This window comes from Phlebotomus argentipes, unplaced genomic scaffold (assembly GCF_947086385.1).
Source record: "Phlebotomus argentipes unplaced genomic scaffold, Phlebotomus argentipes genome assembly scaffold_18, whole genome shotgun sequence".
NCBI classification, from domain to species: Eukaryota; Metazoa; Arthropoda; class Insecta; order Diptera; family Psychodidae; genus Phlebotomus; species Phlebotomus argentipes.
The window spans coordinates 13,737,841-13,760,991 of NW_026776177.1; the positions used below are offsets into that span (position 1 = coordinate 13,737,841).

Here is a 23,151-nt window from a genome sequence, read left to right on the forward strand (position 1 = left end):
TTGTAAGAATATAATGAACTATTTATTAGTAATTGAGGGTGTAAGAAGGAAAATGTTTTGTACTTAATCAACAATAAGTATTTAAATTTAAGTAGTGTGCAATTAAGAATAGAAAACAGAACTCTTTTGGGCGGGAGTTTAGTCAAAGAGAAATGAAGAAAAAAAAATCATTGAATTTCAATCAAAAAGAAACGGAAAAATGCTCTATCAACTCAATTGGATTGCGATGCTGCGAATGAATTCCTGAGTATTATAGCTTTTACTAGATTTACTGACCTAGTTAATTATTTTGACCTAAAGAGAGGATTTATTTTGAAATAGAATCTAATATATGTAATGATTTGACGTTGGAAAAATAGCTCCACTAATAGATATTACATCTATTTTTGTATATGTTTTACCTTTATTTACCTACAATCTTTTGTGTCATTTCCTCCCTATTAGACAGCTATACTAAGTGATGAAAACCAATAAGTATGTAACTAACAAATGATATTATGTACAAAGACACTGTTTACGTTTGATGAACTGTCGCAAAGTGATTGGGAGAAATCCATAATGTATATTTTTTATTTTTTATATTTTGTCTCCATATAATTTTCTTCCCCTAGATGATAGTTTTATGTTTTTTTTATACCATGAGCCATATTTTAACGTATAGAGACGAAATAAGAGAGATGAAATGAATGATAGAGAGATGATGAAGAGAGGCACATGCTAAGAGGGGTTCGAGGATGCGTAAAAACCTCTTTACTCAATTAATTTTCGCGAAAAGAATGATGAAACTCACTTCCACTTTATCTAGTATAAATTTCTTGCTCCCCATCTATCGATTAGTGAAATAATCTATTTAAAAAATAGATATTATTGAATTTAAATGTTTATTATATAAAATGAAATGAAAAAAGGACAGAGAAACGAAAGGCGTTAAGCTGAAGTGGACGAAAATGGAATAAAGTTGCAGTGATTTAACACACTTTCTTTGCTGTCGTCTTGTCTTCATCTTCGAGTCTCCTTTTGGCTGCTGGCACGCCCTGGATCAGGCCTTTGTACCTCTTCATCGCAAAGGATGTCAACTGGGCTGGTGTATGTTCTTCGGGCATTTCTGTCGCCAATTCATCGTGATTTTCTGTGAACCACGCCATGAAAGTCTTCGGAGCAGTGTCAGACTGAGGACTCTGAATGTTGGGTTTTGGCGTGAATCCGACAATCTTCTCAGTCAAGTGACTCAGAGGATCCGCACTGGGCGTCAGAGGGGAAGACATGTTAGCCTTTCGGAAAGGATTTCGCTTCACAGAGCTCTTCAACATGGGTTTCGGCGCCACAACCACACTCGGATCGGGAGTTCTCACAACCAAGGGTTGCGGGAGGCTGAGAATGTCCTGAGTCTCCCCAATATCCGGTGAAGAGGAGCGATTCTCCTTCTCACGTTCACGCTCAAGTTCTTGAATTTGTGGCAGCATTTGTCCCAGTTTCTCAGCCAAGTGGATTCTACCTAGTTTGTTGGCATACTTTGCCGCCAAAGGCACCAATTGTGGGCATCCTATCATCTCGATCAAATCACTGGCTCTCGCTTCCATTTCATTCCGGCAGGCTAGTGCGAAGAGCTTAATGGCAGTCTCCCGCATCAATTTCTCGCGGTTCTCCACAGCAAAAGCAGCTTGTCGCACCAGAGCGTCTTCCCATGTGGATTTCTCTGCCTCAATCTCACACAAGGGCATTTGCAGTGGGATCTCCATGACTACAGGACGTGGACTTGTCAGTGGGTAGGAAAGTCCTCGGCAGAGAATCGTTCTGACCAGTTGCTTCTCCTCGGACACCTCAACAATGTAGAAAGTGTCCGAAGCACCTTTGGTGTGCTCCTTGAGATCACACACTGGATACCAGAGATTGGCGCTCTTGCTAAATATCCTTAGCATCCCGGCAGAGTCGAAGGATGCTGGAGATCCTGCGTCTGTGAATCCCAACCATGTGAGACGGGACTTCGGCGAGATCGACAGTCTGACGTCGCGAGAGCGCAACTGAAGACCCAGGGCATTGATTAGAATTGCACTGAGATGCTGATCGGCATCCAGAGCTGTGGAAGTTGTGTGATAAACCACCATGAGATGATTGCCATGACTTGCCAATGTCACGGGCTTTCCTGGTATTGAGATCACTTCTCGCTGCGTGCCAAGAGTCGTGAAGATCCTCAGCAGTCGCTCATCTGTGGCCACAGCAACGAGATTATTGGACGCTGTGAGTGCCAGAGCTTCTTCACAGTTCGGCAAGCTCACTGACCACTCGCGACTTCCGGCGCCCAAAGCGATGCCCACCACTTTGCATGGAGAGCAGCCAGAGAGAGCCAGCACGCGCTCACTCACTCCCGCCAGGCTGTGTCCCAGGAAGTTATTCATGTGAATCGCATGATGCACAGTCACGTCGTGAAACTCGACTTCGATGGAGTTTTCCACATCCGTCTTGTGCGCCTTGACGATCCCCACGCTGTTCCACGCCATGTATCTGTGCTCCAAGTGATCAGGTGTGGCTCCCGGCTGGAAAGCCTTCTGTAGCTGAGAGAGATTGATCTCGGGTTTCCGCTCGACGATGTCACTCTTCACTTCTTCAGCCTCCACATCATCAAGAGGCCTCATTGTAGCCTTTTTGATGCGCTTCAGAGAGATGCAATTCTCATTGTCCTCTTCCTCGCTGTCCTCCGACTCCGAATCAGACTCCCCGAAGGCCTCCATCTCGAGGAAGTTTTCTCTGTCCTCTGCTACGTCCGCCAAGCGCTTTCCCTCCTCGTCTTTCAGCGTGATACACGCAATTTGACCAGCTTTGTCGGCAAAGACAATCTGATCCCCTGAACTGGAGCACCAGTCAATTGAGGTAATCATATCACTCTCATCTCCCTTCGTTGGACCTCTGAGACTCTGCAGAGTGTTGAATTCCCACACGCTGATCTCTCCTGTCGTGCTTCCGGCACAGATAAACTTTCCACAGGGCGAAAAGGCGCAAACTGAGAACTTCCCTGAGATCTTATCATTCTTCAGCGTGTGCTTGAGCGTCCAATTGGTAGATTCCAGCACTATGATCTCTTTGTCCTTCGGATAAGCCAAGTACTTCCCGAACTTTGGATAGAAGGAAGGCGTGACGAATCCCTCAGCCAGAGAAACGGTTTTCACGAGCGGAAATCCCTCTATCGTCTTCACCACACTCTGATCAGCTATTTTCCAGATCTTCAGACTACCATCGCCTGAACTGGAGGCCAGAAAACCTTCAGGGCTCACATCCAGCGCCAAAATTGGGCCCGAATGTCCAGTCAATTCCACCTCCTCTGCACCTTCCCTAATCGTCACCTTGATAGTGGTGTCTTCCGAGCCCGCTGCCACATACTTGTCCGTCACCCGCATGGCTGTCGCCGGCGCCGTAAAGCGGAACTGTGTCCCATCTCGGTCGAAATCTCTGTTGGTCAGAATCTGGACGATATTCAATTCAGTTCCCACGAAAATGTGATCGTCATAAAAAGCCAGGCAAGATATAAATTCCCCGGCACATCCAGTCATTGGGTCGTCATCCTCCACGCCCTTCCAGATGTGGATATCTCCATCGCCGCCGGAAGAGATTATTGTGCTGCTCAGGAATCAAGAAGACTCATCAGTGCCTTTCCTGTGTACTTTTATGTCAAGAAATCAAACTTACTCAGTACCCATCTCATAGCAGACGGAAGTGTATCCACTCCCGTGGCCGTATCTGGTGAGAGATCTCTCGAATTTCATGATTTTCCACGAAAAAACTGTGGTTTTCAGCCGGAAACACTCTTTTTATTTACTGCGATATAACCTCCAAACCGCGAACGCGTCAATTTTCCCTCCATAAAATTTCCCCTTGGATAAATGGTGGAGGAATTTTGGATAATATGTAATGTGCTCAATATTTCACTTCCTGAAATATTCCCTCACTGAACATTTTCTGCCATTCCTTCCCAACAGGATACTCAAAATTCTCAATAGCTTCCTGTGTCAATTCCGTGCTATATCCCGGCTCGCGTGGAGCCAAGTAATTGGCGTTGACCACGAAAGCGGGATTGACAAACTGATCATGCTGCTGATCAACGTATTCAATCATTTTCATAGATTTCGTAAGAGAGGTGAACTCCCACATTTGCAGATGCTGCACCATCTCACAGAGTCCCACGCCTCCAGCATGAGGAATCACCGGAATGTTGAACTTCTTGGCCATGAGATAAACACTTAGAATCTCGTTAACTCCTCCGATTCTGGCAGAATCTATCTGGCAATATTGCATTCCTCCTGCTTGAAGAAATTGCTTGAACAGGACGCGATTGCAGCACATCTCACCTGTAGCAACGCCAATTCCAAAAGGCCTACGAAAAAAAAATTCTTTCTTTTCTTATGTGAAAAAAGCAACATTTCTTACCTGAGAGCTCTGGAGATTGCTGCGTGGCCGAGAACATCATCAGGAGATGTAGGCTCCTCAATAAACATCGGTTTGTACTGGGAGAGACGCTTCACCCAGTCAATAGCTTCCTGGACATCCCAAATTTGATTGGCATCAATCATGAAGGTGTTTTCATAGCCAATCTCACTCCGAACCAACTCACATCGCTTTATATCGCTAGATATATCCTTCCCAACTTTGATCTTGAACGCCCGAAATCCCATATCAAGGTACTTCCTGCACAAATCCCTGATTTTGCCATCGCTGTACCCCATCCATCCCACTTGAGTCGTATAGGCGGGATAACCTCTCTGCTGGAGCTCCGCGATTCTTTCCTCCTTCCCCTCTTGGGCGTTCTCGAGCATCTCCACAGCCTCCTCGGGTGTCAACACATCCGTGATGTACCGGAAATCGATGGTGGAGACTAATAACTGCGGAAAAGAAAATTTTTGCAATCTCTGCGGGCTTTTTCTCCTTTTCCTGGATAAAATTATAATAGTTCGGGGATTAGTAACGGTGGCGCTGACTTCAGTTGTTGGATTGTGTGTCTCTTTCGCTGGGAGAAATATTGTTTTCTGTGGCTTTTCTCTGAATTTTCACCCAAAAGGTGCTCCCATATCGTGTTCGTGAACACCCACAGGCTTTCCGGAGGGTGTAAGAGAGTTGACCAAATCAAAGGAATAGAGTGAAAACAAATGGTTAGTACCGAATGACGCACAACTAAAAATAGCATCATTGGGGAGAGGGAGAGTTAGGTTATGTTTGGGGGGCTCTTTGACGTTTTGTTGCTGTTTTCTTCATGGACAATTTCCCCTTTTCTGCCACAGGAAGTGACCAAGTGAAGGATGAACAAGTCGAGAACTCAACTTGAGCGCCTCAGCAATGCAGAAGTTGGTCAGTTGCTGGTGGAGTACGGCTTTCCCAATCAACCCGTGACGGCGACAACGCGAAAGGTGCTCTTGGCGCGCCTCCGGACACGCATGCAGCAGGACCAGGAGAAGCTCCACCGGGACACATCGTACGTCACACGGTACTCGAGTGGCGAGGAGTCGGACATGGACAATCGCCCCAAGATGCCACCGCCAGCAGCGAGGAAGCGTCACACGGCCCTGCCCACGGTGAAGGTGCCCATTCAGCCGCGCAATTCGGTGTTTGTGCCGCCGCCCATCGTGGCCCCCGACACAGACGAGGATTCGGACATCCACTTGCCGCCAGACTACAAGCACAATTCATATGCCAGCAGCCGCTTGTCCGGTTTCAGTTTTCGGAAGCGCTACACCCCGGACAGCACTGATGGACCGTACTTAGACGGGTCGACGCCACGCTTCGTCGGGACAAACATCTCGTCGCCGTCGAATGGGCACAATTCCGCCGAGGAGTCGCCATATCTCAGTGAGTTCACTAAGAGACTCCTCCGGTTGCGCGGGGAGACGGTGAGCAAGGAGGCAGCTGCCACCAGACGGAGCGGCAGCAGATTTGAGATGAACTCCTCCAGCTCGACAATCGACAACATTGTCCACCACGCGCCGGAAACGCCAGCGGCGCCGCGCCAGCCACAACAGCCCCAGAGCGTACAGACTGCCGTGTCGAATCTTGTGAGTCGCTTGGATGAGCAGTACGGCTTCAAGCAGACTCTCGTGCCATGCCTTCTCGTGTCTGCGTTCGTCGTCTTCATATTCTCCGTCATCTTCGCCTATCTCACCATCAGCCCGGATCTCGTGAACACACTGAGCGCCGAGGTGGCGTCTGTGGAGCTGTGCGATGGCGTGAGTCTGAGAAGACCAGGCTATTCGTGCATTGAGCGCGGCGGAGTGGAGCCGGCACTGGAGATGCTTAAGGCAATCGCGCCGGAATTGCAGCAACGCGTGGAGACGCACAAGTGCCGTGATCCCGAGCGATCGTTCACCATGACGGCTTCAGAAGTTATCCAGCTGGCGTTCAAGACGGATCCGGGCGTGAGCCATTCGCAGCTGCTGGAGCGATTGCACAACATGGAGTACCTGATCGAGAGGAATCCACAGTGGCGCGTGAACCACGTGAGTAGTGATGGTGAAGCGCTGACATTTGACGAAGTGGTGCAACTCAGAGAACAGCGGGGCAACAGCTTCGGCATCCTCAATCCGCGCTTGCCGCTGAGTTGTCTGTTGCGGAGCAAAATGCAGAAGTTCTTCCTTACCGTTGGCGCGCTGGCGGTAGCTCTGCTTCTCATGTACAGTGCGAATCTCTTCTGGAAGTTTGTCATCAACGTGAAGCGCAAGCGACAGGCGAAACTGGACAAGATGATCAATGAAATACTGAGCGCACTGATGGAGCAGGCCAGCAATGAGAATGGCGGATTGGTGGTAGTGAATCATTTGCGTGACAAAATCATCCCGGCGTCGCAGAGGCGAGACATGGACACAATGTGGATGGAAGCGATGGAGCATCTGAAGAAGAATGAGAGCAGAATCCAGTTTGAGATGGGCAGTCGAAATGGGGAGGATTGCCACATGATGAGGTGGATTGACACGGTGTCGCCGTCACTGCTACACCACAGAAGCGCCCCGCCGGGCGGAAGTGCAGTGAAGAAGTGGCAGAGTCCGGCCTTCGACAAGAGCAACAAGATCAAGGATCCGCCGACGGCTTGCCTAAAAATTAGGCAGATGTTTGAGAAGTACGAGACGAACAACCCTAATCTCAAGACCATTATCACGGATGCCATCCTGGAGAAGGTGAGTCTCTTCAATGCGTTCATTTTCCACAGTAGGAAAGGCGAAATGCCTCGAGATCGCATTATTAATTGTGTTTGAATTGTTGTTGCTTTTCAGGTTGGTCCCAAGTGTCGTATCTTCGATGTACAACTGGACAAGTCGACGTGCTGTGTTTACGTGCGCTGCGCCACGCCTAAAGATGCCGGAATCGTGCACGATGAGATCAATGGTTGGTGGTTCGACAATCGCCTGGTGTCCATCAAATTCCTGAGGCTGGAGCGCTATCTGAGCCGCTTCCCGAAAGCCAGCGCGGGTCCGGTGTCACTGCGGCCGTCCAACACGAAGAACCTCTCCATGAGTCAGTGCTTCACGGAACCACCCGACAATGCGCTGTTCGACGACGACGAGGAATAGAGCGACATCAGGGCAGATCACAAAAACCTAGGTATCATTTTCTTTCAATCCATATCACAACTCTTCGATCCTCACAAATATGAGTGGACGTGCATTTACGAGGACAGGCTAGGACGTTCTCTTTCCCACCCACAAAGCAGTTTTCGGGTCATGCGGGCCAAAATCATCACGAGAAGGCGGAATCATGTGCATATAGCAGAGAAAGACGAGTGATGATCTTCCCATTTTGCCCTTTCTTACAACTTTTTTTTGTCAATGTCTCTTGTGTTTAGATTTCGATTTTTGAGAATGAGAGCAAAAGAGAGAGATTAAGTTTAATTGAGGACTATTTGAGAATTAATTCTTAACTCTGTTGCTGCGAGAAGTTTTGGCGGAAATTTTTAAATAAATTTTTCAATAACATGTTTAACGGATAAAAGCGCGCTCTTTTGTCAACTCACCTTTGGATCCATTGTGGTCAGGAGGCGCCACAGTGGAACGCCCTCGAGCTTCGCCCAGAGGTCCCACAGGGCGTTTACTAGTGACGCCACTGCGAGGTGTGTCACACCTTTCTCGGGCCCGATCCAGCGCAGTTGCGATTCACTGGTCAAAGAGCGCCAGAGTGCGGAGAAATCGCCAAAGATCTCACCGGCGTTGCGGCCCTCCAGCAAGTGCTTCATAGACAGAACACTGAGCTTCACGACATCCGTTCCGCGACCTAGAGTGAAAGTCAGGCCATTGCCGGAAACTCCGCGTTCGGTCGTGAGAGTCACGTAGACGCAGGAATAGTCGGGATCCGTGTGCTAAAATCATGGGAATTTTCCTCTAATGCTCATGTGCGCTAGAAACTGCATGATCAAACAGCTGATTACGATCATGGGCGTGCGCAAGAAACAAATAATTTCTTCCTTTCAAAATTGGCCTTTCAGCCCTAAGATTTATCTCACTTTTCATATTGAACTTCAAGCAAAATCAGTTCTTTTAGTTTATATATGTTCACATAATAGGAAGAAAATGATTAATTTTCATGATATTTAATATCGCATAATAAACTTCATGAAATTTTCAAAATTTTTGCATCTACAAGTTATCAATTGGAAGAATTATAAGTTGCGGAAAAGCAACTCAAAACCTGCGTAAAAACAGCTGAATATGCTACGCCCATGTCACATATAATAACTATGACTTGGCATAATATCACATAATATCGATCATTCCCCAATAAACTCACCATTGCATCCGATCCGTGCGCTCCCAGAGACGTCGGAAAGCGAATATCTTTCACATCGACACTCACGATCCTGAGATCTTCTCCTGTGGGCACCATTCTGAGAGGTTTTGTAAATTCAAGTCTCACTGTGTTGAAAGGTGTTGTCACACTGAAGATTCCCAAGCTGAAAGTGATCGCGCTGTGGCGACGCGATTCCCCGTTATCAGCAGCCGAAGAGACTTTTTATTGGCACTCTCTAAAAGCACACAAACACGAAGAAAAAGGCCAAAGTGTTCTCAAAACAGACAACATGTTTTATATTCACATTTTTCTTTTTCTATACATTTAATCTCAAAAGTGGATGCTCAGTATCTACAAGTGGAATTTTAGCTTGTCGTGCACCTTAAATAGCTTTTTTTCTTTAAATTAGTTGCTTGGCAGTAATTTTGCAGATCATTTCTACGGCTCTCGCGCCATTAAGTCTAAATTCGTTGAATAAGCACTGAATCCGTGGCATGATCTATTGCGGTGCGATCGTGCAGACGCAGCATGATGGGAACCAGAAGGTGTCCGTGTAGAGACGTTGGCCACTGGCGTCCAGAGCGACGAGACGCTTCTGGACGTACTTCTGCTCACAGCGAGAATTGTAGCCAGGCGGAATCTGGCAGATGTTCGAACAGACTGTTGATCTGCAAAAGGGAATTAATTTTAAGCTCAATTGGAAGTTGAACAAATTTTCACAAAACTTACGCGCAAGTTTCAGTCTTCACAAGCTGCCTTGCTGTTTCCACTTGATTCACCACAAACATCCAGTTCCCTGCAATAGCAAGAAAATCACAGTAATCATTATTAAATGACATTTGTCCACGTCCTACCTTTATTATTGAGAGCCGCCTGGGGTTGAATGAACTGCGTCCTGACTTGGCACAGTGCTTCCTGATCGAATCCTTGTCTCTTGCTTCTCAGTCCTGCATTTTCTGGAAGCTTGCTCTCATCCAGCAACAGACTCTCCAGCGACTGTCTCTTGACTCGCACCAGAGTCTGATTGAAGCTACGCACCTCTTGCCTCTCAATTTCCGTCCCGCCAGATTTATCCACATCTGTGATACTCCTTCCATATCTTCTGAACCAATCCGCTGGGTTGTAAGGCGTCTGTGGCGGAGGCTGGATCTCTACTGATGGCTGAATGAAGGGTTGGAAGTAGTTTGGGTTCTGGAAATTGTTCTGTGGAACTTGTGGCGGTGGATTCGTGAATGTCGTTTGTGAGGGTGGAATTTGAGTGGGATCCGGAAGTTGTTGCTGCTGGTTTGCAGATCGTGCTTGTAGGAAGTTATCCTGTGGAGGCGCCCTCAAAGCTTCCGTGAATATTACATTGATTGGTTGTCCGTTGAATCCATTATTAACGTTGTTAACGTTATTAACATTGTTAACACTGTTATCGTTGTTGTTTGGCTTGGCAGCTCCTGCTGGTAGTCCGTTGAATGGATCTCTGTTTCCCTGAATAGGCGTGAAGAACTCCTGCGGTGGCTTCGCAGCTGGGAAGGATGTTCTCGGAGGATTATAGTTGTATCCTCCGTCGTTCGCATACCCACCGGCTGCGGTGGCTCGCGCGAAGGGAACGTAATTGCTGGTTGGCGCCACGAGGTTCTCTCTGAAGATAGGGGCTGGGGTTGTGGATACGGGGGCTGGAGGGAGTGGTGGGGGAGGTTGATAGGAGGCCGGCACTGGAGGTGTGCCTGGAACGCCATAAGTCGGCGATGGCGGTCCGTAAGTCGGTGATGGTGGTCCGTACGTAGGATGAGGAACCATCTTTTTGTCGTGGAACTCATCTCCTGTCTCGTCCACGAGGTGGGGGTTGATATCGTAGCCCCATTTATCAATCAGGGTTTTTATGACCTGCCTAGAAATGTGCATTGTGCGTTATTGCAACATTTATGTCAAGAATACACCTTCTATTGTTATTTCACATTACTTTTCTACTGTGTCAATTGCAATGATGTCTAATTAGCAAATTGCCCACCCCCACATTGTTTATCTCGCCAATTTGGGGGTCTTTCCAGTGGGGCGCATGGAAAAATTGCGGTCAAGATGGGACTTTCCCAGCTCCGAACACTTCATAAAGTCTCAATCAGCACTGTCGCTTTTTGTGCGGCTCATCGCGGAGCAGCACAAAAAAACAACACTAGCAGCAAAAAACACCCAACAATGCGTGCGAATTAGTAAATTCAACATGATCTTTCTCTCCTCTTCATTCACTGTTCGACTGGCAGAAACCATCTCAAGAGATGTTGAGGCGCATTGCATAATGGAAAGTGATGCTAATATTTTTCATTTCTCCCTCACTCTCGTCTTCATTATGTTCTTCATCGTGGCTTTGCTCAATCACGCTCTTTTTCCCACCGAAATATGCGAAATTTAATAGAATATTGCATTATAGTGACTGTCTTAGGTATTGTGCGCGCTCAATTAGGCAGATGTGCTCCTCGTCGCGAAATCAATTGATTTGGAAACTGTTTCATACCTGCCAATTTGTGTGTTATTGCACTGCGAGACGGTTACAGTGCGAATTGGCACGATCCTGACTAAATATATGCCATCATGAGAGCATCAAAAGTGACCTTCAGAGCCGGTTCTCCAAGTCGTGCGTTGACTTCCTCAACATAAGTAATTGATAAATTTAATTAATTACTCTCCACGTGGGTTGTTTTGCAGAAACCAATAAAATTCAGGGCAAATTCCACTGTTTTTTTTCTCCCAAAAGTTACATAAACGATATTTTACCGGTCATTAACGTGCCATGCTTCGTTTACAGGCTTCCAATTTTTGGCAATTATGATCTATTGTCACTCTGAAGCACAAATTTTTCGGGTTATGGTATATTTGTCGTTTATTTAGTTCATATTTTGCTAATTATTTGCCCACGATTAACCGTTAATTTGCTAATTTAGTTGACTCTATTCAGCTGGGAAAGATAAAATAGTAACTAAAGCTCTGCCCACTCATAAGCTCCGCCTACGGATAAACTTACACAGGATAGTGATCCACGTGCTCACAGTAGGTTTTCCCGGGCACGGCGCAGTTGGGCGTGTTTCCTGGCGGCGCCGGGACGTATTCGCAAGGTGGAGCTCCGTAAAGGCCGCACTGCAACTGGGGTCTCTGCTCCTGGTAGGGCACATACTGTTGATGCTGATGTTGGTGTGGATATGGAGCCTCCGAGCTTACAAATTTGATTATCTTCCGAGAGAAAGAAATGAGATGCTGAAATGTTTGCAGACCAAATATGTCTTTAATGGCTCTCACCACAAAGATGATCCACAGCAGTTTCTGCATAATTTGACTCTTAGTCCTCAGCTGTATTGAAAGTCTGTCTCTCAAACTCTTGAAAATTCTGTCCATAAGTGATCAACAAAGAGGCGCCGTTTACACTTTCATTGTCTCACTATTCTCACCACAAGGCATTCGTGGCTCTCGCGCGATTTCAGGGCAAACTATTCCATCAGACACGATCATATTTCTTCCGTGTCTTTCTTGGCTTGTTGATGGCGCTTCTGGACAACACAAAGTCACTCTGGGGCAATTAATTTGAGTGTAAGTGGGAGGCAGGGGAGAAGGTGCTATTAGCTTGCATAATTTGGAGGTGCGGATGGCGAGATGATGAGCCCCCCGAGGCGGCTACTGTATTCCACCTGGGCAGATGCACTCGGAGAAAACCGTGAGCCAAGCTTGAAGGGGAAGATTCACCATGAATAATTTGCACTTATTGCATCTCCAGAATTTATTGATCGTTTTCTAATTAACTTTAAGATGAAAATAAAAAAAATTCAGAGCTCTATTCAACTTAACATTCATATCTTATTGCATAAAGATTTTACATTATAAGAGTGAAATATAAAAGCATGATTTATGTTTGAGTCCAAGTTTCAGACTAAGCTCGAAGTTGTTTTAAAAGAGTGAATTTGAAACCTGAAAATCTACTCCACATGAGAAAGATTAGAGCTTTAGCCCAAAATGTAATATTTGGAGATAAAAACACTCCCCCAGGAAATCTCGTAGTCTAATTTCCTAAGCAAAGTCCATTGAAGATCAGTCGAAAATTTCTCCCTCAGACACGCTTTTCTCTGAGTGCACGCGCCATCGAACGTCACGATAAAAAAGAAAGACACAATCTTCAAATCAATGAGCAAGAAGACATAAGCCGAATTAATCGATAAAATTTCCACTATTCATTGTTAACATATTTTAACACTCTTGGCTTTTTGTCGCCGTCCAACTTTTTCTGCGCCCACCAAAATATCCGGCACTAGAGTCTCTTAAGTGAGCCAATTGACATGAAACCTTGATTCTTATGTTGACAGGTGATTAATCCTTGATCAATGAAATTCCGCGACAATCACAATTGTCGCAATTCACTTGATCTCAAGTGCAATGAAGAGAAACAAAAAAACGCTTTTTATGAGTGAAATGGTCGCCCACAAATGTATTGTTGATCGGAAGATTTTGCATGCTTATCGCGCGCGCGCGTCTTTTGGTCAAAAAGATGGACGAGGATGAGAGGTGGAGAAAAAAAAACTTTTACTTTTCACCTTCACGTGAGTCACATGCAAAACCCGTCTCAAAATTCAATACACGTCCGAAGGCACTTTTGGCCAAATTTCACGGGCCTGCGATCGGTGCGGGAAAAGGGCCTCGGGCACACACTGGAAGCTAAGGAGATTTAAAGTCACCACGGCGATCGATGGGTGCCAACTAAAACCAAAATCAACATCGTGAGTGCTTCAAAGTTTCAAATGCGCCTTCTTTTTGGTCTCTGCGTGCCTCACACACACACAACATCGCATATGCGATCCAGCGAGGGAAGGGAGATTATTGAAAGTGATTCAAAAATCCCCGGCATATCCGTGATTGTCACGCGTGAGTGCGTCTGATCACACACTCGATTAGCACACTTCTTGCGCGTCAAATTTCGGCCGGCAAAAGTCACCTTGATCGCTAAAAATCTTCCTTGATCGGTTTAACGGGCGGAAAAAAGGTCGACGACGACAAGAATGCAGGGGACAGAGAAGTAAAAAGCCAATTTTGCGTGGTGTCTTCAGCCTCTATTGGCTGATGGCAGGCGTGACCAGACGAGCTTGTTAATCAGGACAGTTGATTGTTGTAAGTTACTGATACAGAGGTAACAGAGAGCAGAAATTATTGCCAGGAAACTGACAGAAAATGCACAGCAAGGATTTAATAAAATGTTGAAATGAATCTTCGTACTAATTTCCCTTTGTCCTGTCGCATTCCATTCCATATATTCTGATTTGCCTGTTTTTTTTTTAATTCGACCCACATTCAAAATATCTTGCCTTGTTTGAGTCTTTCGGTGTTTTCGCGGCGTCGAGAGTAAAAGTGGTGAGCCACGAGTCAATATTGGCTATAGAGCTCGCATTTTCTGCGCAACATCAACAATTGAAGTGGAGTGTGTGAAAATGATTCTCATCTTCATCTCATAATGTGAAATTCACACACACCTGAACTGCACGAGTCGCAGAAACTGGAGCGTCGCAATTGTAGTGCATTGCATTGGGACATCGCGATGGTAATATTGATGCTAATTGACCGGCTGTTAATCAGTCAATCATCACTGTGAGTGCAACAATACACACTTCATGCTTTTTCCGCATTTTACCATCAGGTTTAGCGAAATTTCATGTGAAATTGCATACATTTTAGCCAGGATCTCAATAACACATTATCGATCGACCTCACGGTCGTCTTGCTGGGCAAAGGTTAATCGGAAGTTTAAACCTATAGTGATGGGATTTTTAATTAATTTTCAACTTTATGGATAGATATTTTCCGCGGCAAGAAGAAAGTTATTGCCGTGTGCGAGCAATTAACAGGGATTTATTGTTCTTGACCATTGAAGAGAGTGAAATTTGCATTTTATCATTGTCAACACTTCTCTCGAACTCTCACTTTCGTTGCTCTTCCCTGGAAATGTTGATTAAATACAGGTGAGAATGGGTCAGACGCCATCTCTTAGACATCCGCTGAGCAGATTTTTCGGGAACTTAGAGATGACCAACTCATCTAATTGAATACAAATAGCACAATTCAGAAACAATTACAGGAACGTGAGAGATGGAAAGACCCAAAGAGAGTGAGCAGCAACAAAAAAGGCATCATCTTTTTTTGCTGACAAATTAATAGGATGGAAGTGTGAATGAATGTGGTGTAATTCTTCACAGTGGATGAGAGACTGTGAGAGATTTGGAGGGTTCATCAGCCGAAAATCATTACTTTTATTTCTTTAAGTTATTCAATACAACTCTTATAAAATTTGCATAGATTTTTTTTCAAATCTGGTTGAAGTTTATGCGTAATGTTGTTCTCAATTTATAATTGCTCTTCAGAATCTATCGAATGTAAGTTTCTGCCATAATATGAAGAAGTATCGCAAACAGTGCCACTGATTGCGTCTGGAACTTTAATGCGGAATGTTCTGGAATTGACATCAGTTATGTCAAGAGGGATTTGCGTGAGGTAGTCAATTGGCACTTGACTGGAATGGAACCAAAGATATCCTGTGGGGTCAATGAGCAATCCCGAAATGAATTGTAAAGCTTCAGATTCGAAAACTACTCCAACTGTGTCTGGACTGATTGGAAGAGCGGTATTCCAGCAAGTCAGCTTGTTGGACTGCATCTCGGCGAAGAACATCACGCCTGTGGATTCATCGAAGACCTCACGATAAGCCTGAGATCCGCAACCACGATACCCAAGCAACGTGATGTAGTCCTTGAAGCCGTGCTTGTATGAGAAGCTCTTCGGGTTCTTCAGGTACTTGGAGGAGAACACGTACTGTGCCTGACTAGAACCAGGCGTAAAGAAGGCGGGACGGTCGCCATTCTTATCAGGCCATCCTAAGGCGATGTTCACAACCCCTAAAGGAAGTTGATAATTGTAATCCTCTCTGAACAACATATAAGATTCCGCAATAAATGGCTTCATAAGGGTGTGTTCAACGTTCCAGAAACTATTCTTTTTGTAATCATACACAAGAACTCTATTGTCAAATGCGTTGCTAGCGTAGACGTAGACATCATCACAGGTGCCCTTAGGTTGTTGGTCCAGAGACAAGAAGTTGTAACCGACGGGGTTGTTAAAGAGATAACCAGGGATTTCCACCCTTCTAATAACTGGGAAATTCCTAGTCTGACAACCATTTAATGGTAGATCGAATACTAGGATTGCTGGAAGCTGAACAGTGTAAATTTCGGTTGCTGAATAATGCAGCGTTCCCGAATCTAGAGCATACAAGCGATTGCATCGATTGTCAACTATTAAATGATGTGAAGATACAATGTTGAAGCCATCCACGGAATTGTATGTCTTCTTATAGTGCTTCTGGGTTCCATATTGTAGCGAATGGCGAGAACCACCGAAGAAGTAATTGAAGTATCCAGCTGAATAATTGGAATGCTTCTGCTCAAGCTGGCGACCTGCGTCTCGAGTTTGTCCATAGTAAGAAGCTTTCAGTTGGTTCACTTCGTAGTTCGGGAAGCCCCAGTAGCGAGGACTGCTATTTTTGGCATAATCAGTGGTGCAGAAAGCGTTCAGGGTTGATGGAACTCCAGGTCGAAGACGCACTACAATTCCGAACATAAGTTTACTGTAGTGGTGGTACTCAATTCCGATGATATCGTTGTTGTAAGGAAGGTTATATTTATAAGGTCCGATGTAAGTATCATCTGTAAGGTTGGATAGTCCGTTTAAATATTAAGAGCATGCACTAGCTGTTTCCCAGATTATAAATCTCACCGCTCAAAGGTAAGTTTTCAAATTCAATTTTCCTTTGATAATACATCCACTCCACTTTATCACCATTATCACTTAAGGCGGGTCCCAGAAGTCCAGAAAGCACAAGAATTACTCCGAATATCCACAGATTCATCTCGAGAACACGGCAAAGACTGACTCTCTGTGCATTTCTCGCACACTTTTATACTCTTGAACGCCTCCCAAAATGTCCCGTGCTTTTTTATTACCTGCAACTCTGTGTGAGATAATAAGAATTGCAAAATTGAATTCCTTTATCAAGCACAGATTGAGAAGATTATGATTCTGACATGCGTCGTTGAAATTAGCATAATGATGAAAAGTTGCGGTAAATGTTCGGCTTAAGTATATGATTCCAGTTTGTGTTACCAAGTCCCGATAATACTCAACAGGGAATGCAATATGAATTGAAAGCTGAAGAGCACAGAAATGGGCCATACATATTGGGATTATGTGTAATTTGACTTGGTAATGAAGTAATTTGCATAAAGAATTTTTGTAATGATATGATTTTCACAACCACTTTCTACAGAAAATTTATTTCTCAGACGTAACCCAATTTGGCAGCTTGAAATGTCCAATAAAAATGGGAAAATAATTTCACTCTTTTGATTATTTTGACATCAAAAATTAAATGATTTTGTCTAGTGTACGGTATTTGTGAATAAAATGTTAATAAAGAATTTTTCAATCTGGCAGAAACAACAGAAGATATTAGAATAATTGGAGATGTACAATCGACGAAAAATATGTTAAATAGGAAGTATAGAAATTGTGTTTAGTTTATTCAATTCTTTAAAATACATAAAATCATTCCGCTTTATAAGTTTATTTATTTGCAATATATATACACATTATATATATATATATATATATATATATATATATGTTCTTGTTTCGGCAGAACATATACTAAAATTGGAACGATACAGAGAAGAAAAAATTTTCAAAATCGATTTGAATTGCGTTAACGCTAAATATTTGCTGAACTGGGGCGCTTGTAATTTGATGTATCGCAAATAGTTCCATTAATTGCATCTGAAACTCTAATTCTGAATGTCCTAGAGTTAACCTTAGTGAGATCCAGAGGATCACTGGTGAAGAAGTCAAGTGGTACTTGACTAGAATGGAACCAAAGATATCCTGTTGGGTCAATTTTCAGTCCTGAAATGAACTCTAAGGCTTCAGATTCGAAAACCACTCCAACTGTGTCCGGACTTATAGGCAAAAGAGAATTCCAGCAACTAAGTCGATTCGATTGCATTTCCGCAAAGAAAATTACTCCCGTGTTGCAATCAAAGACCTGACGATAGGCTTGAGTTCCACTACCACGATATCCGAGAACAGTGATAGAATTGCTGAAGTCCTGTAAGTAGTTCGTTTGGTTCTTTATGTACTTCGTAGAGAAAACGTATTCTCCTTGGCTGGAACCTGGTGTGAAGTACGCTGGACGATTGCCTTTCTTATCAGGCCATCCCAGAGCTACATTAACAATACCCAAAGGCAGTTGATAATTATAGTCCTTGTTGAAGACCATGAAGGATTCCGCCATGACAGGATTAAAGAGATAGTGCTCAATATTCCAAAAACTATTCCTCTTATAGTCGTAAACGAGAAGTGTGTTGTCGAATGTGTTGCTGGTATAAATGTAGATATCGTCACAGGTGCCCTTTAACTGCTGATCTATCGTCATGAAATTGTAGCTAACAGGATTCTTGAAAAGATGACTCGGAATTTCCACTCTTCTTACAACTGGAAAACGCCTTGTCTCACAGCCATCTTGGGGCAAATCAAAGACGATAATAGCTGGAAGTTGGACATTGTAGATTTCGGTTGCTGAGTATTGTAATACACCCGTGTCCAAGGCGAATAGACGATTGCATTGATTGTCTACTGTAGGCTGACTCGATGATACAATACTGAAATCCTCCAGAGAATTTGATGGACGTCTATTGAGCTTCTTGGTTTTGTAGCCAAGGGAATGGCGAACACCACCGAAGAAACGATTGAAGTATCCTGAAGAATGTCTCTTATGGGTCTCTTGATTCGCATGTTTAGTCTCTCCATAATAAGAAGCTTTCAGTTGATTCATCTTGTAGTTTGGGAAGCCCCAGTAGCGAGGACTGCTGTCCTTGGGATAATCAGTTGTACAGAAAGCATTGAGGGTTGATGGAACTCCAGGTCTTAATCGCATAATGACGCCAAACATTAATTTGCTGAAGTCATGATATTCTATTCCGATGATGTCGTTATTATATGGAAGGTTGTACTTGTACGGTCCAATAAAAGTATTATCTGTAAGATTGATTATTTCTTTAAGCATATTATTAAAGTGAACACTTTCACAGAGAAAAATATTACATTTTAAAGGCAAGTTCTCGAACTCCACTTTCTTTTGGTAATACATCCATTCAACTTTGTCACCATTGTCACTCAAAACGGTACTCAACAACCCAGAAAGCACAAGAATCACCCCGAAAGTCAACAGATTCATCTTGAGCAGAGAACACAGTAAAACTGATTTTGTTTTCAGTTTCTCATACGTTTTTATACCCTATGAATGCCATCTTAGGAATACCTCTGTGTTTCTTCCAGGTTCTGCGTATTTGATTTCATTAATCAATCAGGTAAATAAGAGATTTATCCATGATACTAAAAGTGTGAGGAGGGAAAGAGTCAATATTGGGTTTTTTCCAAGTCATTTGACTTGCTAATCTTGCTAGAGAACCTTTGAATATACATTTTTTCTATTTATTAGATATTCCACTTTCTTCGAATATGCCCAAAACTCCAGACAAAATAAATCATTTATATGAAAACGCAAGAATTTATTTACAGTTAGAATACCTCAATAAAACTTGGTGTGAAAAATGTCTTGTTTTCAAAGAAGTCTGAGGTCTCAACCGTCTCGGCTGTGCTCAGTAATTCGTGGGAGAGATAATATAGTCATATGGCGTTCAGCTTTTCGCCTGTGCTGAAACCGAAAGATCCAGACTTCTTATCATGCGGGAATACCATCATGCATCAGAACTTATTGTATGGCGAATCATTGCTTTGAATTTGCAATATCTATTTATGAGAAGTTGTGGTTTTGGTTGATATTCCTTTTCAATAAAAATATCTCCAAATGCATGAGAACAAACGGGTTGATATTCTGAGATTATGAATCACTTGACTTCTGGATCAAAGCGATTGAGATTCTTCGCATAAAATCAACATAAAATGCATAAATTCTTTACTATTTGATGAACAACTCAATACACGATTAAAAACACCCATCACTGGATTTAAACAAGAAGCAATATAGTTATTTCAAATTATATAATCATGGTTGCAAAAATCATTTATTTCTAAGATCACAGTTCAATGAAGATGTACTTTTCAAAGAAATTAATCAATCATCAATAACAATGGCTCCATATTCGTGCGTGAGCGTGATGATCCTCTTTTTTGGTCCATCGCAAGAAAATAGAAAGCATTTCGAGGAATACTGAGATTTGCATCTCTCACGACCGCCAAACCGCGGAATGTTAATCTCTGTGGAATTGCCAGTGGGTGGCTTTCGTTTCAATGAAGTCTTCATCTGAAGAAAGCGAGAGTGTTAAAGATCAGCAGCCAGAAATGAATAGTTTTCAATGGGCGAGAATTGTGTGAAATTTGTGTTTTTCATGTCCTTTGTTGATTTATTGCCATTGGAAAGCAGGTTAGGCAGTGAAAAGAAATCAATTGCCCTTATATGAGATGAATAGTCAATAAATTTCTTGACTCGATACTCGTCACTTAGAAGGGTTGTCAATGTCCAGTGGAATTCTTTCCTAATTTTTCAGTGGGTTTTCCAAATTTGCAATAGGGTTATCGATGAATTGTGTCAAAATTCTAGCATTCCACAACAAAACACGGATCGACGCGTTCAATACCGTATGAAAAGCTCAACTGTAAGCGAAGTTATACGAGATAATAATAATAATAATCATAATAACATTTGTTTCACATACCCAAAGATGCAGGAAAGTGTGAGATCGTCTTACAATTCGAGGAAGCGGCGCAGGGAGGTCACGGCGCAAGCTGAGGAAGATGCCTGTGAAACAGTGAAGACGACGGACGCCAAACACGAGGTTCCCAGGACAAATGCAATTCTTCAGCTAAATGACGACTGTTTGTGCCATATCTTTACTTATCTCAACATTTGGCAAGTGATGTTGATGGAAAAAGTATGCAAGAGGTTTAAGATTGTGGCGCGTATGATCTACAAAAGAACGCACGAGTTAAATTTTACTGTGCTTTGGGAGCAAAAGAACACCGGAAACATAACAATGAGAGATGTCAGGAATATTTCAGCAAGGCTTGCACCGCATATCCACACTCTTGTTGCTGCATCTGAGGATTTCTATAGTCCCTGTGACGTTATTACTCACATTCTTGACATTTGCAAAGACTGCAGCAAGTTAAAGAACTTGCGTCTCTGCTCTTTCGAGATCAATCAACCCGATGCCAAGAGTTTTGTGAACCTCGAGATGCTTGAGTTAAAGTGGTGTACGATTACGGATGAACTTGATCTTGAAATTTGTCTACAAGCAGCGAAGAACTTAAAAATTCTCAATATTTCTTGCCATTCCATAACCGGAAAATGCTTAACTGTGTTACATGATATCAAGGAGCTCAGCATTGGTGTGCTGCCGAATTTTCGATTGTCTTACTTCAGGCAATTCTGTGAGCGCCAGCATGGACTGAAGACACTCAAAATCAAATTTTACACCATGTCTGAAGATCATGAATTTGGAAACATTTCGGGACCATTATCTGAATCAGATTTCATTGTATGGACGTTTCCGTGACCTACAAGAGCTGCATATTAACTGGTGCGATATTGCTACTCTCATTGGCCTTGACGACTTTATTTATTCACATCGACTGCTGAGAACTGTGGATATGCGATAGAACCGATGAAATCTACGTTTATGGCAGATTCTTTACCTTCCTTTTGGCCAGAATTTTGCGGCACTTTGACGAAAGGCCTGCGCCGTTGGATATTAAGGTATGCCCGCTGAAGATCTCTGCGGATGAGTGGGATGAGATTAGTGCAAGGATTCGAGGCAACCCAAAAATTAGGATGTAGGGAAAATTCAAATTTATGAATCTGAGGATTTTTTTTTGAAAAGGACTGTATTGAACTAAACCTGTAAATAAAAATTTCTTTTGCGTTCAGTCTAAATAAATTTAGTTACTTCCACCACTTACACAAACTCTTTATTTCATGCAAACGCACAGTTGCGGTTGAAATCCGTTAAAATATTGAAATTCCTACATTGCTGGTGATTCTGTGAAATCTCGCTAGACGGCGTGCGGGTGTGTTTTTGCGTCAAATCGAAGTGAGTCATCCTGTGTTTTCCTTGGGGCTTTTCTGCGTATTTTCTGTCCAAAATTCAACCATGTCCGGCGGTGTCCAGTTCTCAGAGTGTCCTCCGAGTCTTAAGAACATCGCTCACTACCTGAAAACCGCCCTTGAGCATGATTCTCGTGATATCATTGTGGCTTACTGGTCCAGACTCTATGCCTTGCAATTGGGGCTCAAACTCTCCTCCCAGAAGCCAGAGGAGACCAAACTGTTCCTTGGTAAGATTTCCTGGATATCCCAGAAAGAGTATGTTGATCAAGTACAGTGGCTTTGCACTTGCAGAATTGATGGATTGGTTGGAGAAAACGAAGAAGGAACACAGTGGAAATGAATCGATAACTAATGAAGTTGCTGGCCAGGCTTATCTGGAAAACTATGCCCTGAAGCTCTTCCTGTACGCGGATAAGCAAGACCGAGAGGGAAATTTTGGAAAGTAAGTTACTTTGTGTGTGTTTTTTTTTCAGTTTATGAGTGTTTTCTTCTCTGCAGAAATGTCGTGAAGGCTTTCTATACAGCCGGAATGATATATGATGTTCTGCTGACTTTCGGGGAGCTCACCGATGAAGTGCAGCAGAACAGGAAGTATGCCAAATGGAAGGCGGCGTACATACACAATTGCCTGAAGAACGGAGAAACTCCTGTCCCTGGTCCGATGGCGACTGGAGAAGAGGGAGAAGATAACGAAGAGGAGGACGAAGAAACTCAGCCTAGTGAGGAAGCTCAAGCTCCGCCAGCAGTGCCCATCAATCCGGACACGGGTGCCATTGATATCACCTCGCCAGAGCAGCTACCTGATCCGCCTAAGGAGCCCGAGAAGCCTCCGGGTGGCTTTCAGGCTTACGTTCCACCAGGAGGAGAAGAGGTGGAGCAGTACCAACCGGTTCAGGGTGAAGTGAGCCTTACACCGGATCAGATCAGCAAGGCCCAGAAGTACTGCAAGTGGGCAGGCAGTGCTCTCACGTATGACGACATCTCCACAGCCATTGATAATCTCCAGAAGGCGCTGAGGCTGCTGAAAACGGGCCAGGATGCGTAGATTCTGAATATATTCCTCACTCTTCTCACGCAATTAATCTAGAGCGCCACAGTTTGTGAAATTAATGCGAGAAATTCATGTATTTTCATAAATAAAGCATTGTTGTTTACGCTGAGATCAACCAAACAGATGTGACAGTGGAGAGATTGTGGTCCGCACGTTG

The 23,151-nt window shown here is 43.7% G+C and overlaps 8 protein-coding genes across 8 annotated transcripts; 3 read left to right on the forward strand and 5 right to left on the reverse strand.

Annotated features, from left to right (window-relative positions):
• On the reverse strand, window positions 1–3,758 carry LOC132260247 (WD repeat and HMG-box DNA-binding protein 1). Its single transcript, XM_059758244.1, has 2 exons — window positions 3,682–3,758; window positions 1–3,612 (listed from the first exon to the last, which is right to left on the reverse strand). The coding sequence occupies exons 1-2, from the start codon at window positions 3,756–3,758 to the stop codon at window positions 969–971; spliced, it is 2,721 nt and encodes a 906-aa protein (XP_059614227.1). The 3' UTR covers window positions 1–968.
• A 23-nt stretch (window positions 3,759–3,781) lies between these two features.
• Window positions 3,782–8,928, reverse strand: LOC132260250 (mitochondrial enolase superfamily member 1-like). The gene is made up of 4 exons (XM_059758247.1): window positions 8,755–8,928; window positions 7,985–8,326; window positions 4,420–4,871; window positions 3,782–4,366 (listed from the first exon to the last, which is right to left on the reverse strand). The coding sequence occupies exons 1-4, from the start codon at window positions 8,848–8,850 to the stop codon at window positions 3,910–3,912; spliced, it is 1,347 nt and encodes a 448-aa protein (XP_059614230.1). The 5' UTR covers window positions 8,851–8,928; the 3' UTR covers window positions 3,782–3,909.
• On the forward strand, window positions 4,819–7,971 carry LOC132260249 (inner nuclear membrane protein Man1). The gene is made up of 3 exons (XM_059758246.1): window positions 4,819–5,138; window positions 5,268–7,151; window positions 7,248–7,971. The coding sequence occupies exons 2-3, from the start codon at window positions 5,286–5,288 to the stop codon at window positions 7,542–7,544; spliced, it is 2,163 nt and encodes a 720-aa protein (XP_059614229.1). The 5' UTR covers window positions 4,819–5,138; window positions 5,268–5,285; the 3' UTR covers window positions 7,545–7,971.
• Window positions 8,929–9,111: 183 nt separating the features above from the next.
• Window positions 9,112–12,129, reverse strand: LOC132259214 (protein spaetzle 5). The gene is made up of 5 exons (XM_059756768.1): window positions 12,034–12,129; window positions 11,762–11,967; window positions 9,609–10,633; window positions 9,484–9,550; window positions 9,112–9,422 (listed from the first exon to the last, which is right to left on the reverse strand). The coding sequence occupies exons 1-5, from the start codon at window positions 12,127–12,129 to the stop codon at window positions 9,254–9,256; spliced, it is 1,563 nt and encodes a 520-aa protein (XP_059612751.1). The 3' UTR covers window positions 9,112–9,253.
• Window positions 12,130–15,114: 2,985 nt separating this feature from the next.
• On the reverse strand, window positions 15,115–16,605 carry LOC132259215 (L-dopachrome tautomerase yellow-f-like). The gene is made up of 2 exons (XM_059756769.1): window positions 16,584–16,605; window positions 15,115–16,469 (listed from the first exon to the last, which is right to left on the reverse strand). Exons 1-2 carry the CDS (start codon window positions 16,603–16,605, stop codon window positions 15,115–15,117), a joined length of 1,377 nt encoding a protein of 458 aa, XP_059612752.1.
• Window positions 16,606–17,530: 925 nt separating this feature from the next.
• Window positions 17,531–18,751, reverse strand: LOC132259216 (L-dopachrome tautomerase yellow-f2-like). Its single transcript, XM_059756771.1, has one exon. The coding sequence runs from the start codon at window positions 18,749–18,751 to the stop codon at window positions 17,531–17,533; it is 1,221 nt and encodes a 406-aa protein (XP_059612754.1).
• A 1,690-nt stretch (window positions 18,752–20,441) lies between these two features.
• On the forward strand, window positions 20,442–21,787 carry LOC132259041 (uncharacterized). Its single transcript, XM_059756582.1, has 2 exons — window positions 20,442–20,492; window positions 20,559–21,787. The coding sequence occupies exons 1-2, from the start codon at window positions 20,478–20,480 to the stop codon at window positions 21,390–21,392; spliced, it is 849 nt and encodes a 282-aa protein (XP_059612565.1). The 5' UTR covers window positions 20,442–20,477; the 3' UTR covers window positions 21,393–21,787.
• Window positions 21,788–21,891: 104 nt separating this feature from the next.
• Window positions 21,892–23,103, forward strand: LOC132259040 (vacuolar protein sorting-associated protein VTA1 homolog). Its single transcript, XM_059756581.1, has 3 exons — window positions 21,892–22,170; window positions 22,235–22,385; window positions 22,442–23,103. The coding sequence occupies exons 1-3, from the start codon at window positions 21,987–21,989 to the stop codon at window positions 22,986–22,988; spliced, it is 882 nt and encodes a 293-aa protein (XP_059612564.1). The 5' UTR covers window positions 21,892–21,986; the 3' UTR covers window positions 22,989–23,103.
• The last annotated feature ends 48 nt before the right edge of the window (window positions 23,104–23,151 follow it).

Excerpts from the sequence above, each read along its gene's own strand:
- LOC132260247 (XM_059758244.1), bottom strand. The coding sequence starts at position 3,758 with ATGAAATTCGAGAGATCTCTCACCAGATACGGCCACGGGAGTGGATAC. Across the intron at positions 3,613-3,681 it reads TGCTATGAGATGGGTACTGA|CACAATAATCTCTTCCGGCG; the intron begins GTAAGTTTGATT and ends ATTCCTGAGCAG.
- LOC132260249 (XM_059758246.1), top strand. The coding sequence starts at position 5,286 with ATGAACAAGTCGAGAACTCAACTTGAGCGCCTCAGCAATGCAGAAGTT. Across the intron at positions 7,152-7,247 it reads CGGATGCCATCCTGGAGAAG|GTTGGTCCCAAGTGTCGTAT; the intron begins GTGAGTCTCTTC and ends GTTGCTTTTCAG.
- LOC132260250 (XM_059758247.1), bottom strand. The coding sequence starts at position 8,850 with ATGGTGCCCACAGGAGAAGATCTCAGGATCGTGAGTGTCGATGTGAAA. Across the intron at positions 4,872-7,984 it reads TGACCACAATGGATCCAAAG|TTATTAGTCTCCACCATCGA; the intron begins GTGAGTTGACAA and ends TCTTTTCCGCAG. Across the intron at positions 4,367-4,419 it reads GCAATCTCCAGAGCTCTCAG|GCCTTTTGGAATTGGCGTTG; the intron begins GTAAGAAATGTT and ends TTTTTTTCGTAG.
- LOC132259214 (XM_059756768.1), bottom strand. The coding sequence starts at position 12,129 with ATGGACAGAATTTTCAAGAGTTTGAGAGACAGACTTTCAATACAGCTG. Across the intron at positions 9,551-9,608 it reads GGCGGCTCTCAATAATAAAG|GGAACTGGATGTTTGTGGTG; the intron begins GTAGGACGTGGA and ends TTGCTATTGCAG. Across the intron at positions 9,423-9,483 it reads GTGAAGACTGAAACTTGCGC|ATCAACAGTCTGTTCGAACA; the intron begins GTAAGTTTTGTG and ends TCCCTTTTGCAG.
- LOC132259215 (XM_059756769.1), bottom strand. The coding sequence starts at position 16,605 with ATGGTGATAAAGTGGAGTGGAT. Across the intron at positions 16,470-16,583 it reads GGTGATAAAGTGGAGTGGAT|ATGATACTTACATCGGACCT; the intron begins GTATTATCAAAG and ends CCAACCTTACAG.
- LOC132259216 (XM_059756771.1), bottom strand. The coding sequence starts at position 18,751 with ATGCGATTAAGACCTGGAGTTCCATCAACCCTCAATGCTTTCTGTACA.
- LOC132259040 (XM_059756581.1), top strand. The coding sequence starts at position 21,987 with ATGTCCGGCGGTGTCCAGTTCTCAGAGTGTCCTCCGAGTCTTAAGAAC. Across the intron at positions 22,171-22,234 it reads GGAGACCAAACTGTTCCTTG|AATTGATGGATTGGTTGGAG; the intron begins GTAAGATTTCCT and ends TTGCACTTGCAG. Across the intron at positions 22,386-22,441 it reads CGAGAGGGAAATTTTGGAAA|AAATGTCGTGAAGGCTTTCT; the intron begins GTAAGTTACTTT and ends TCTTCTCTGCAG.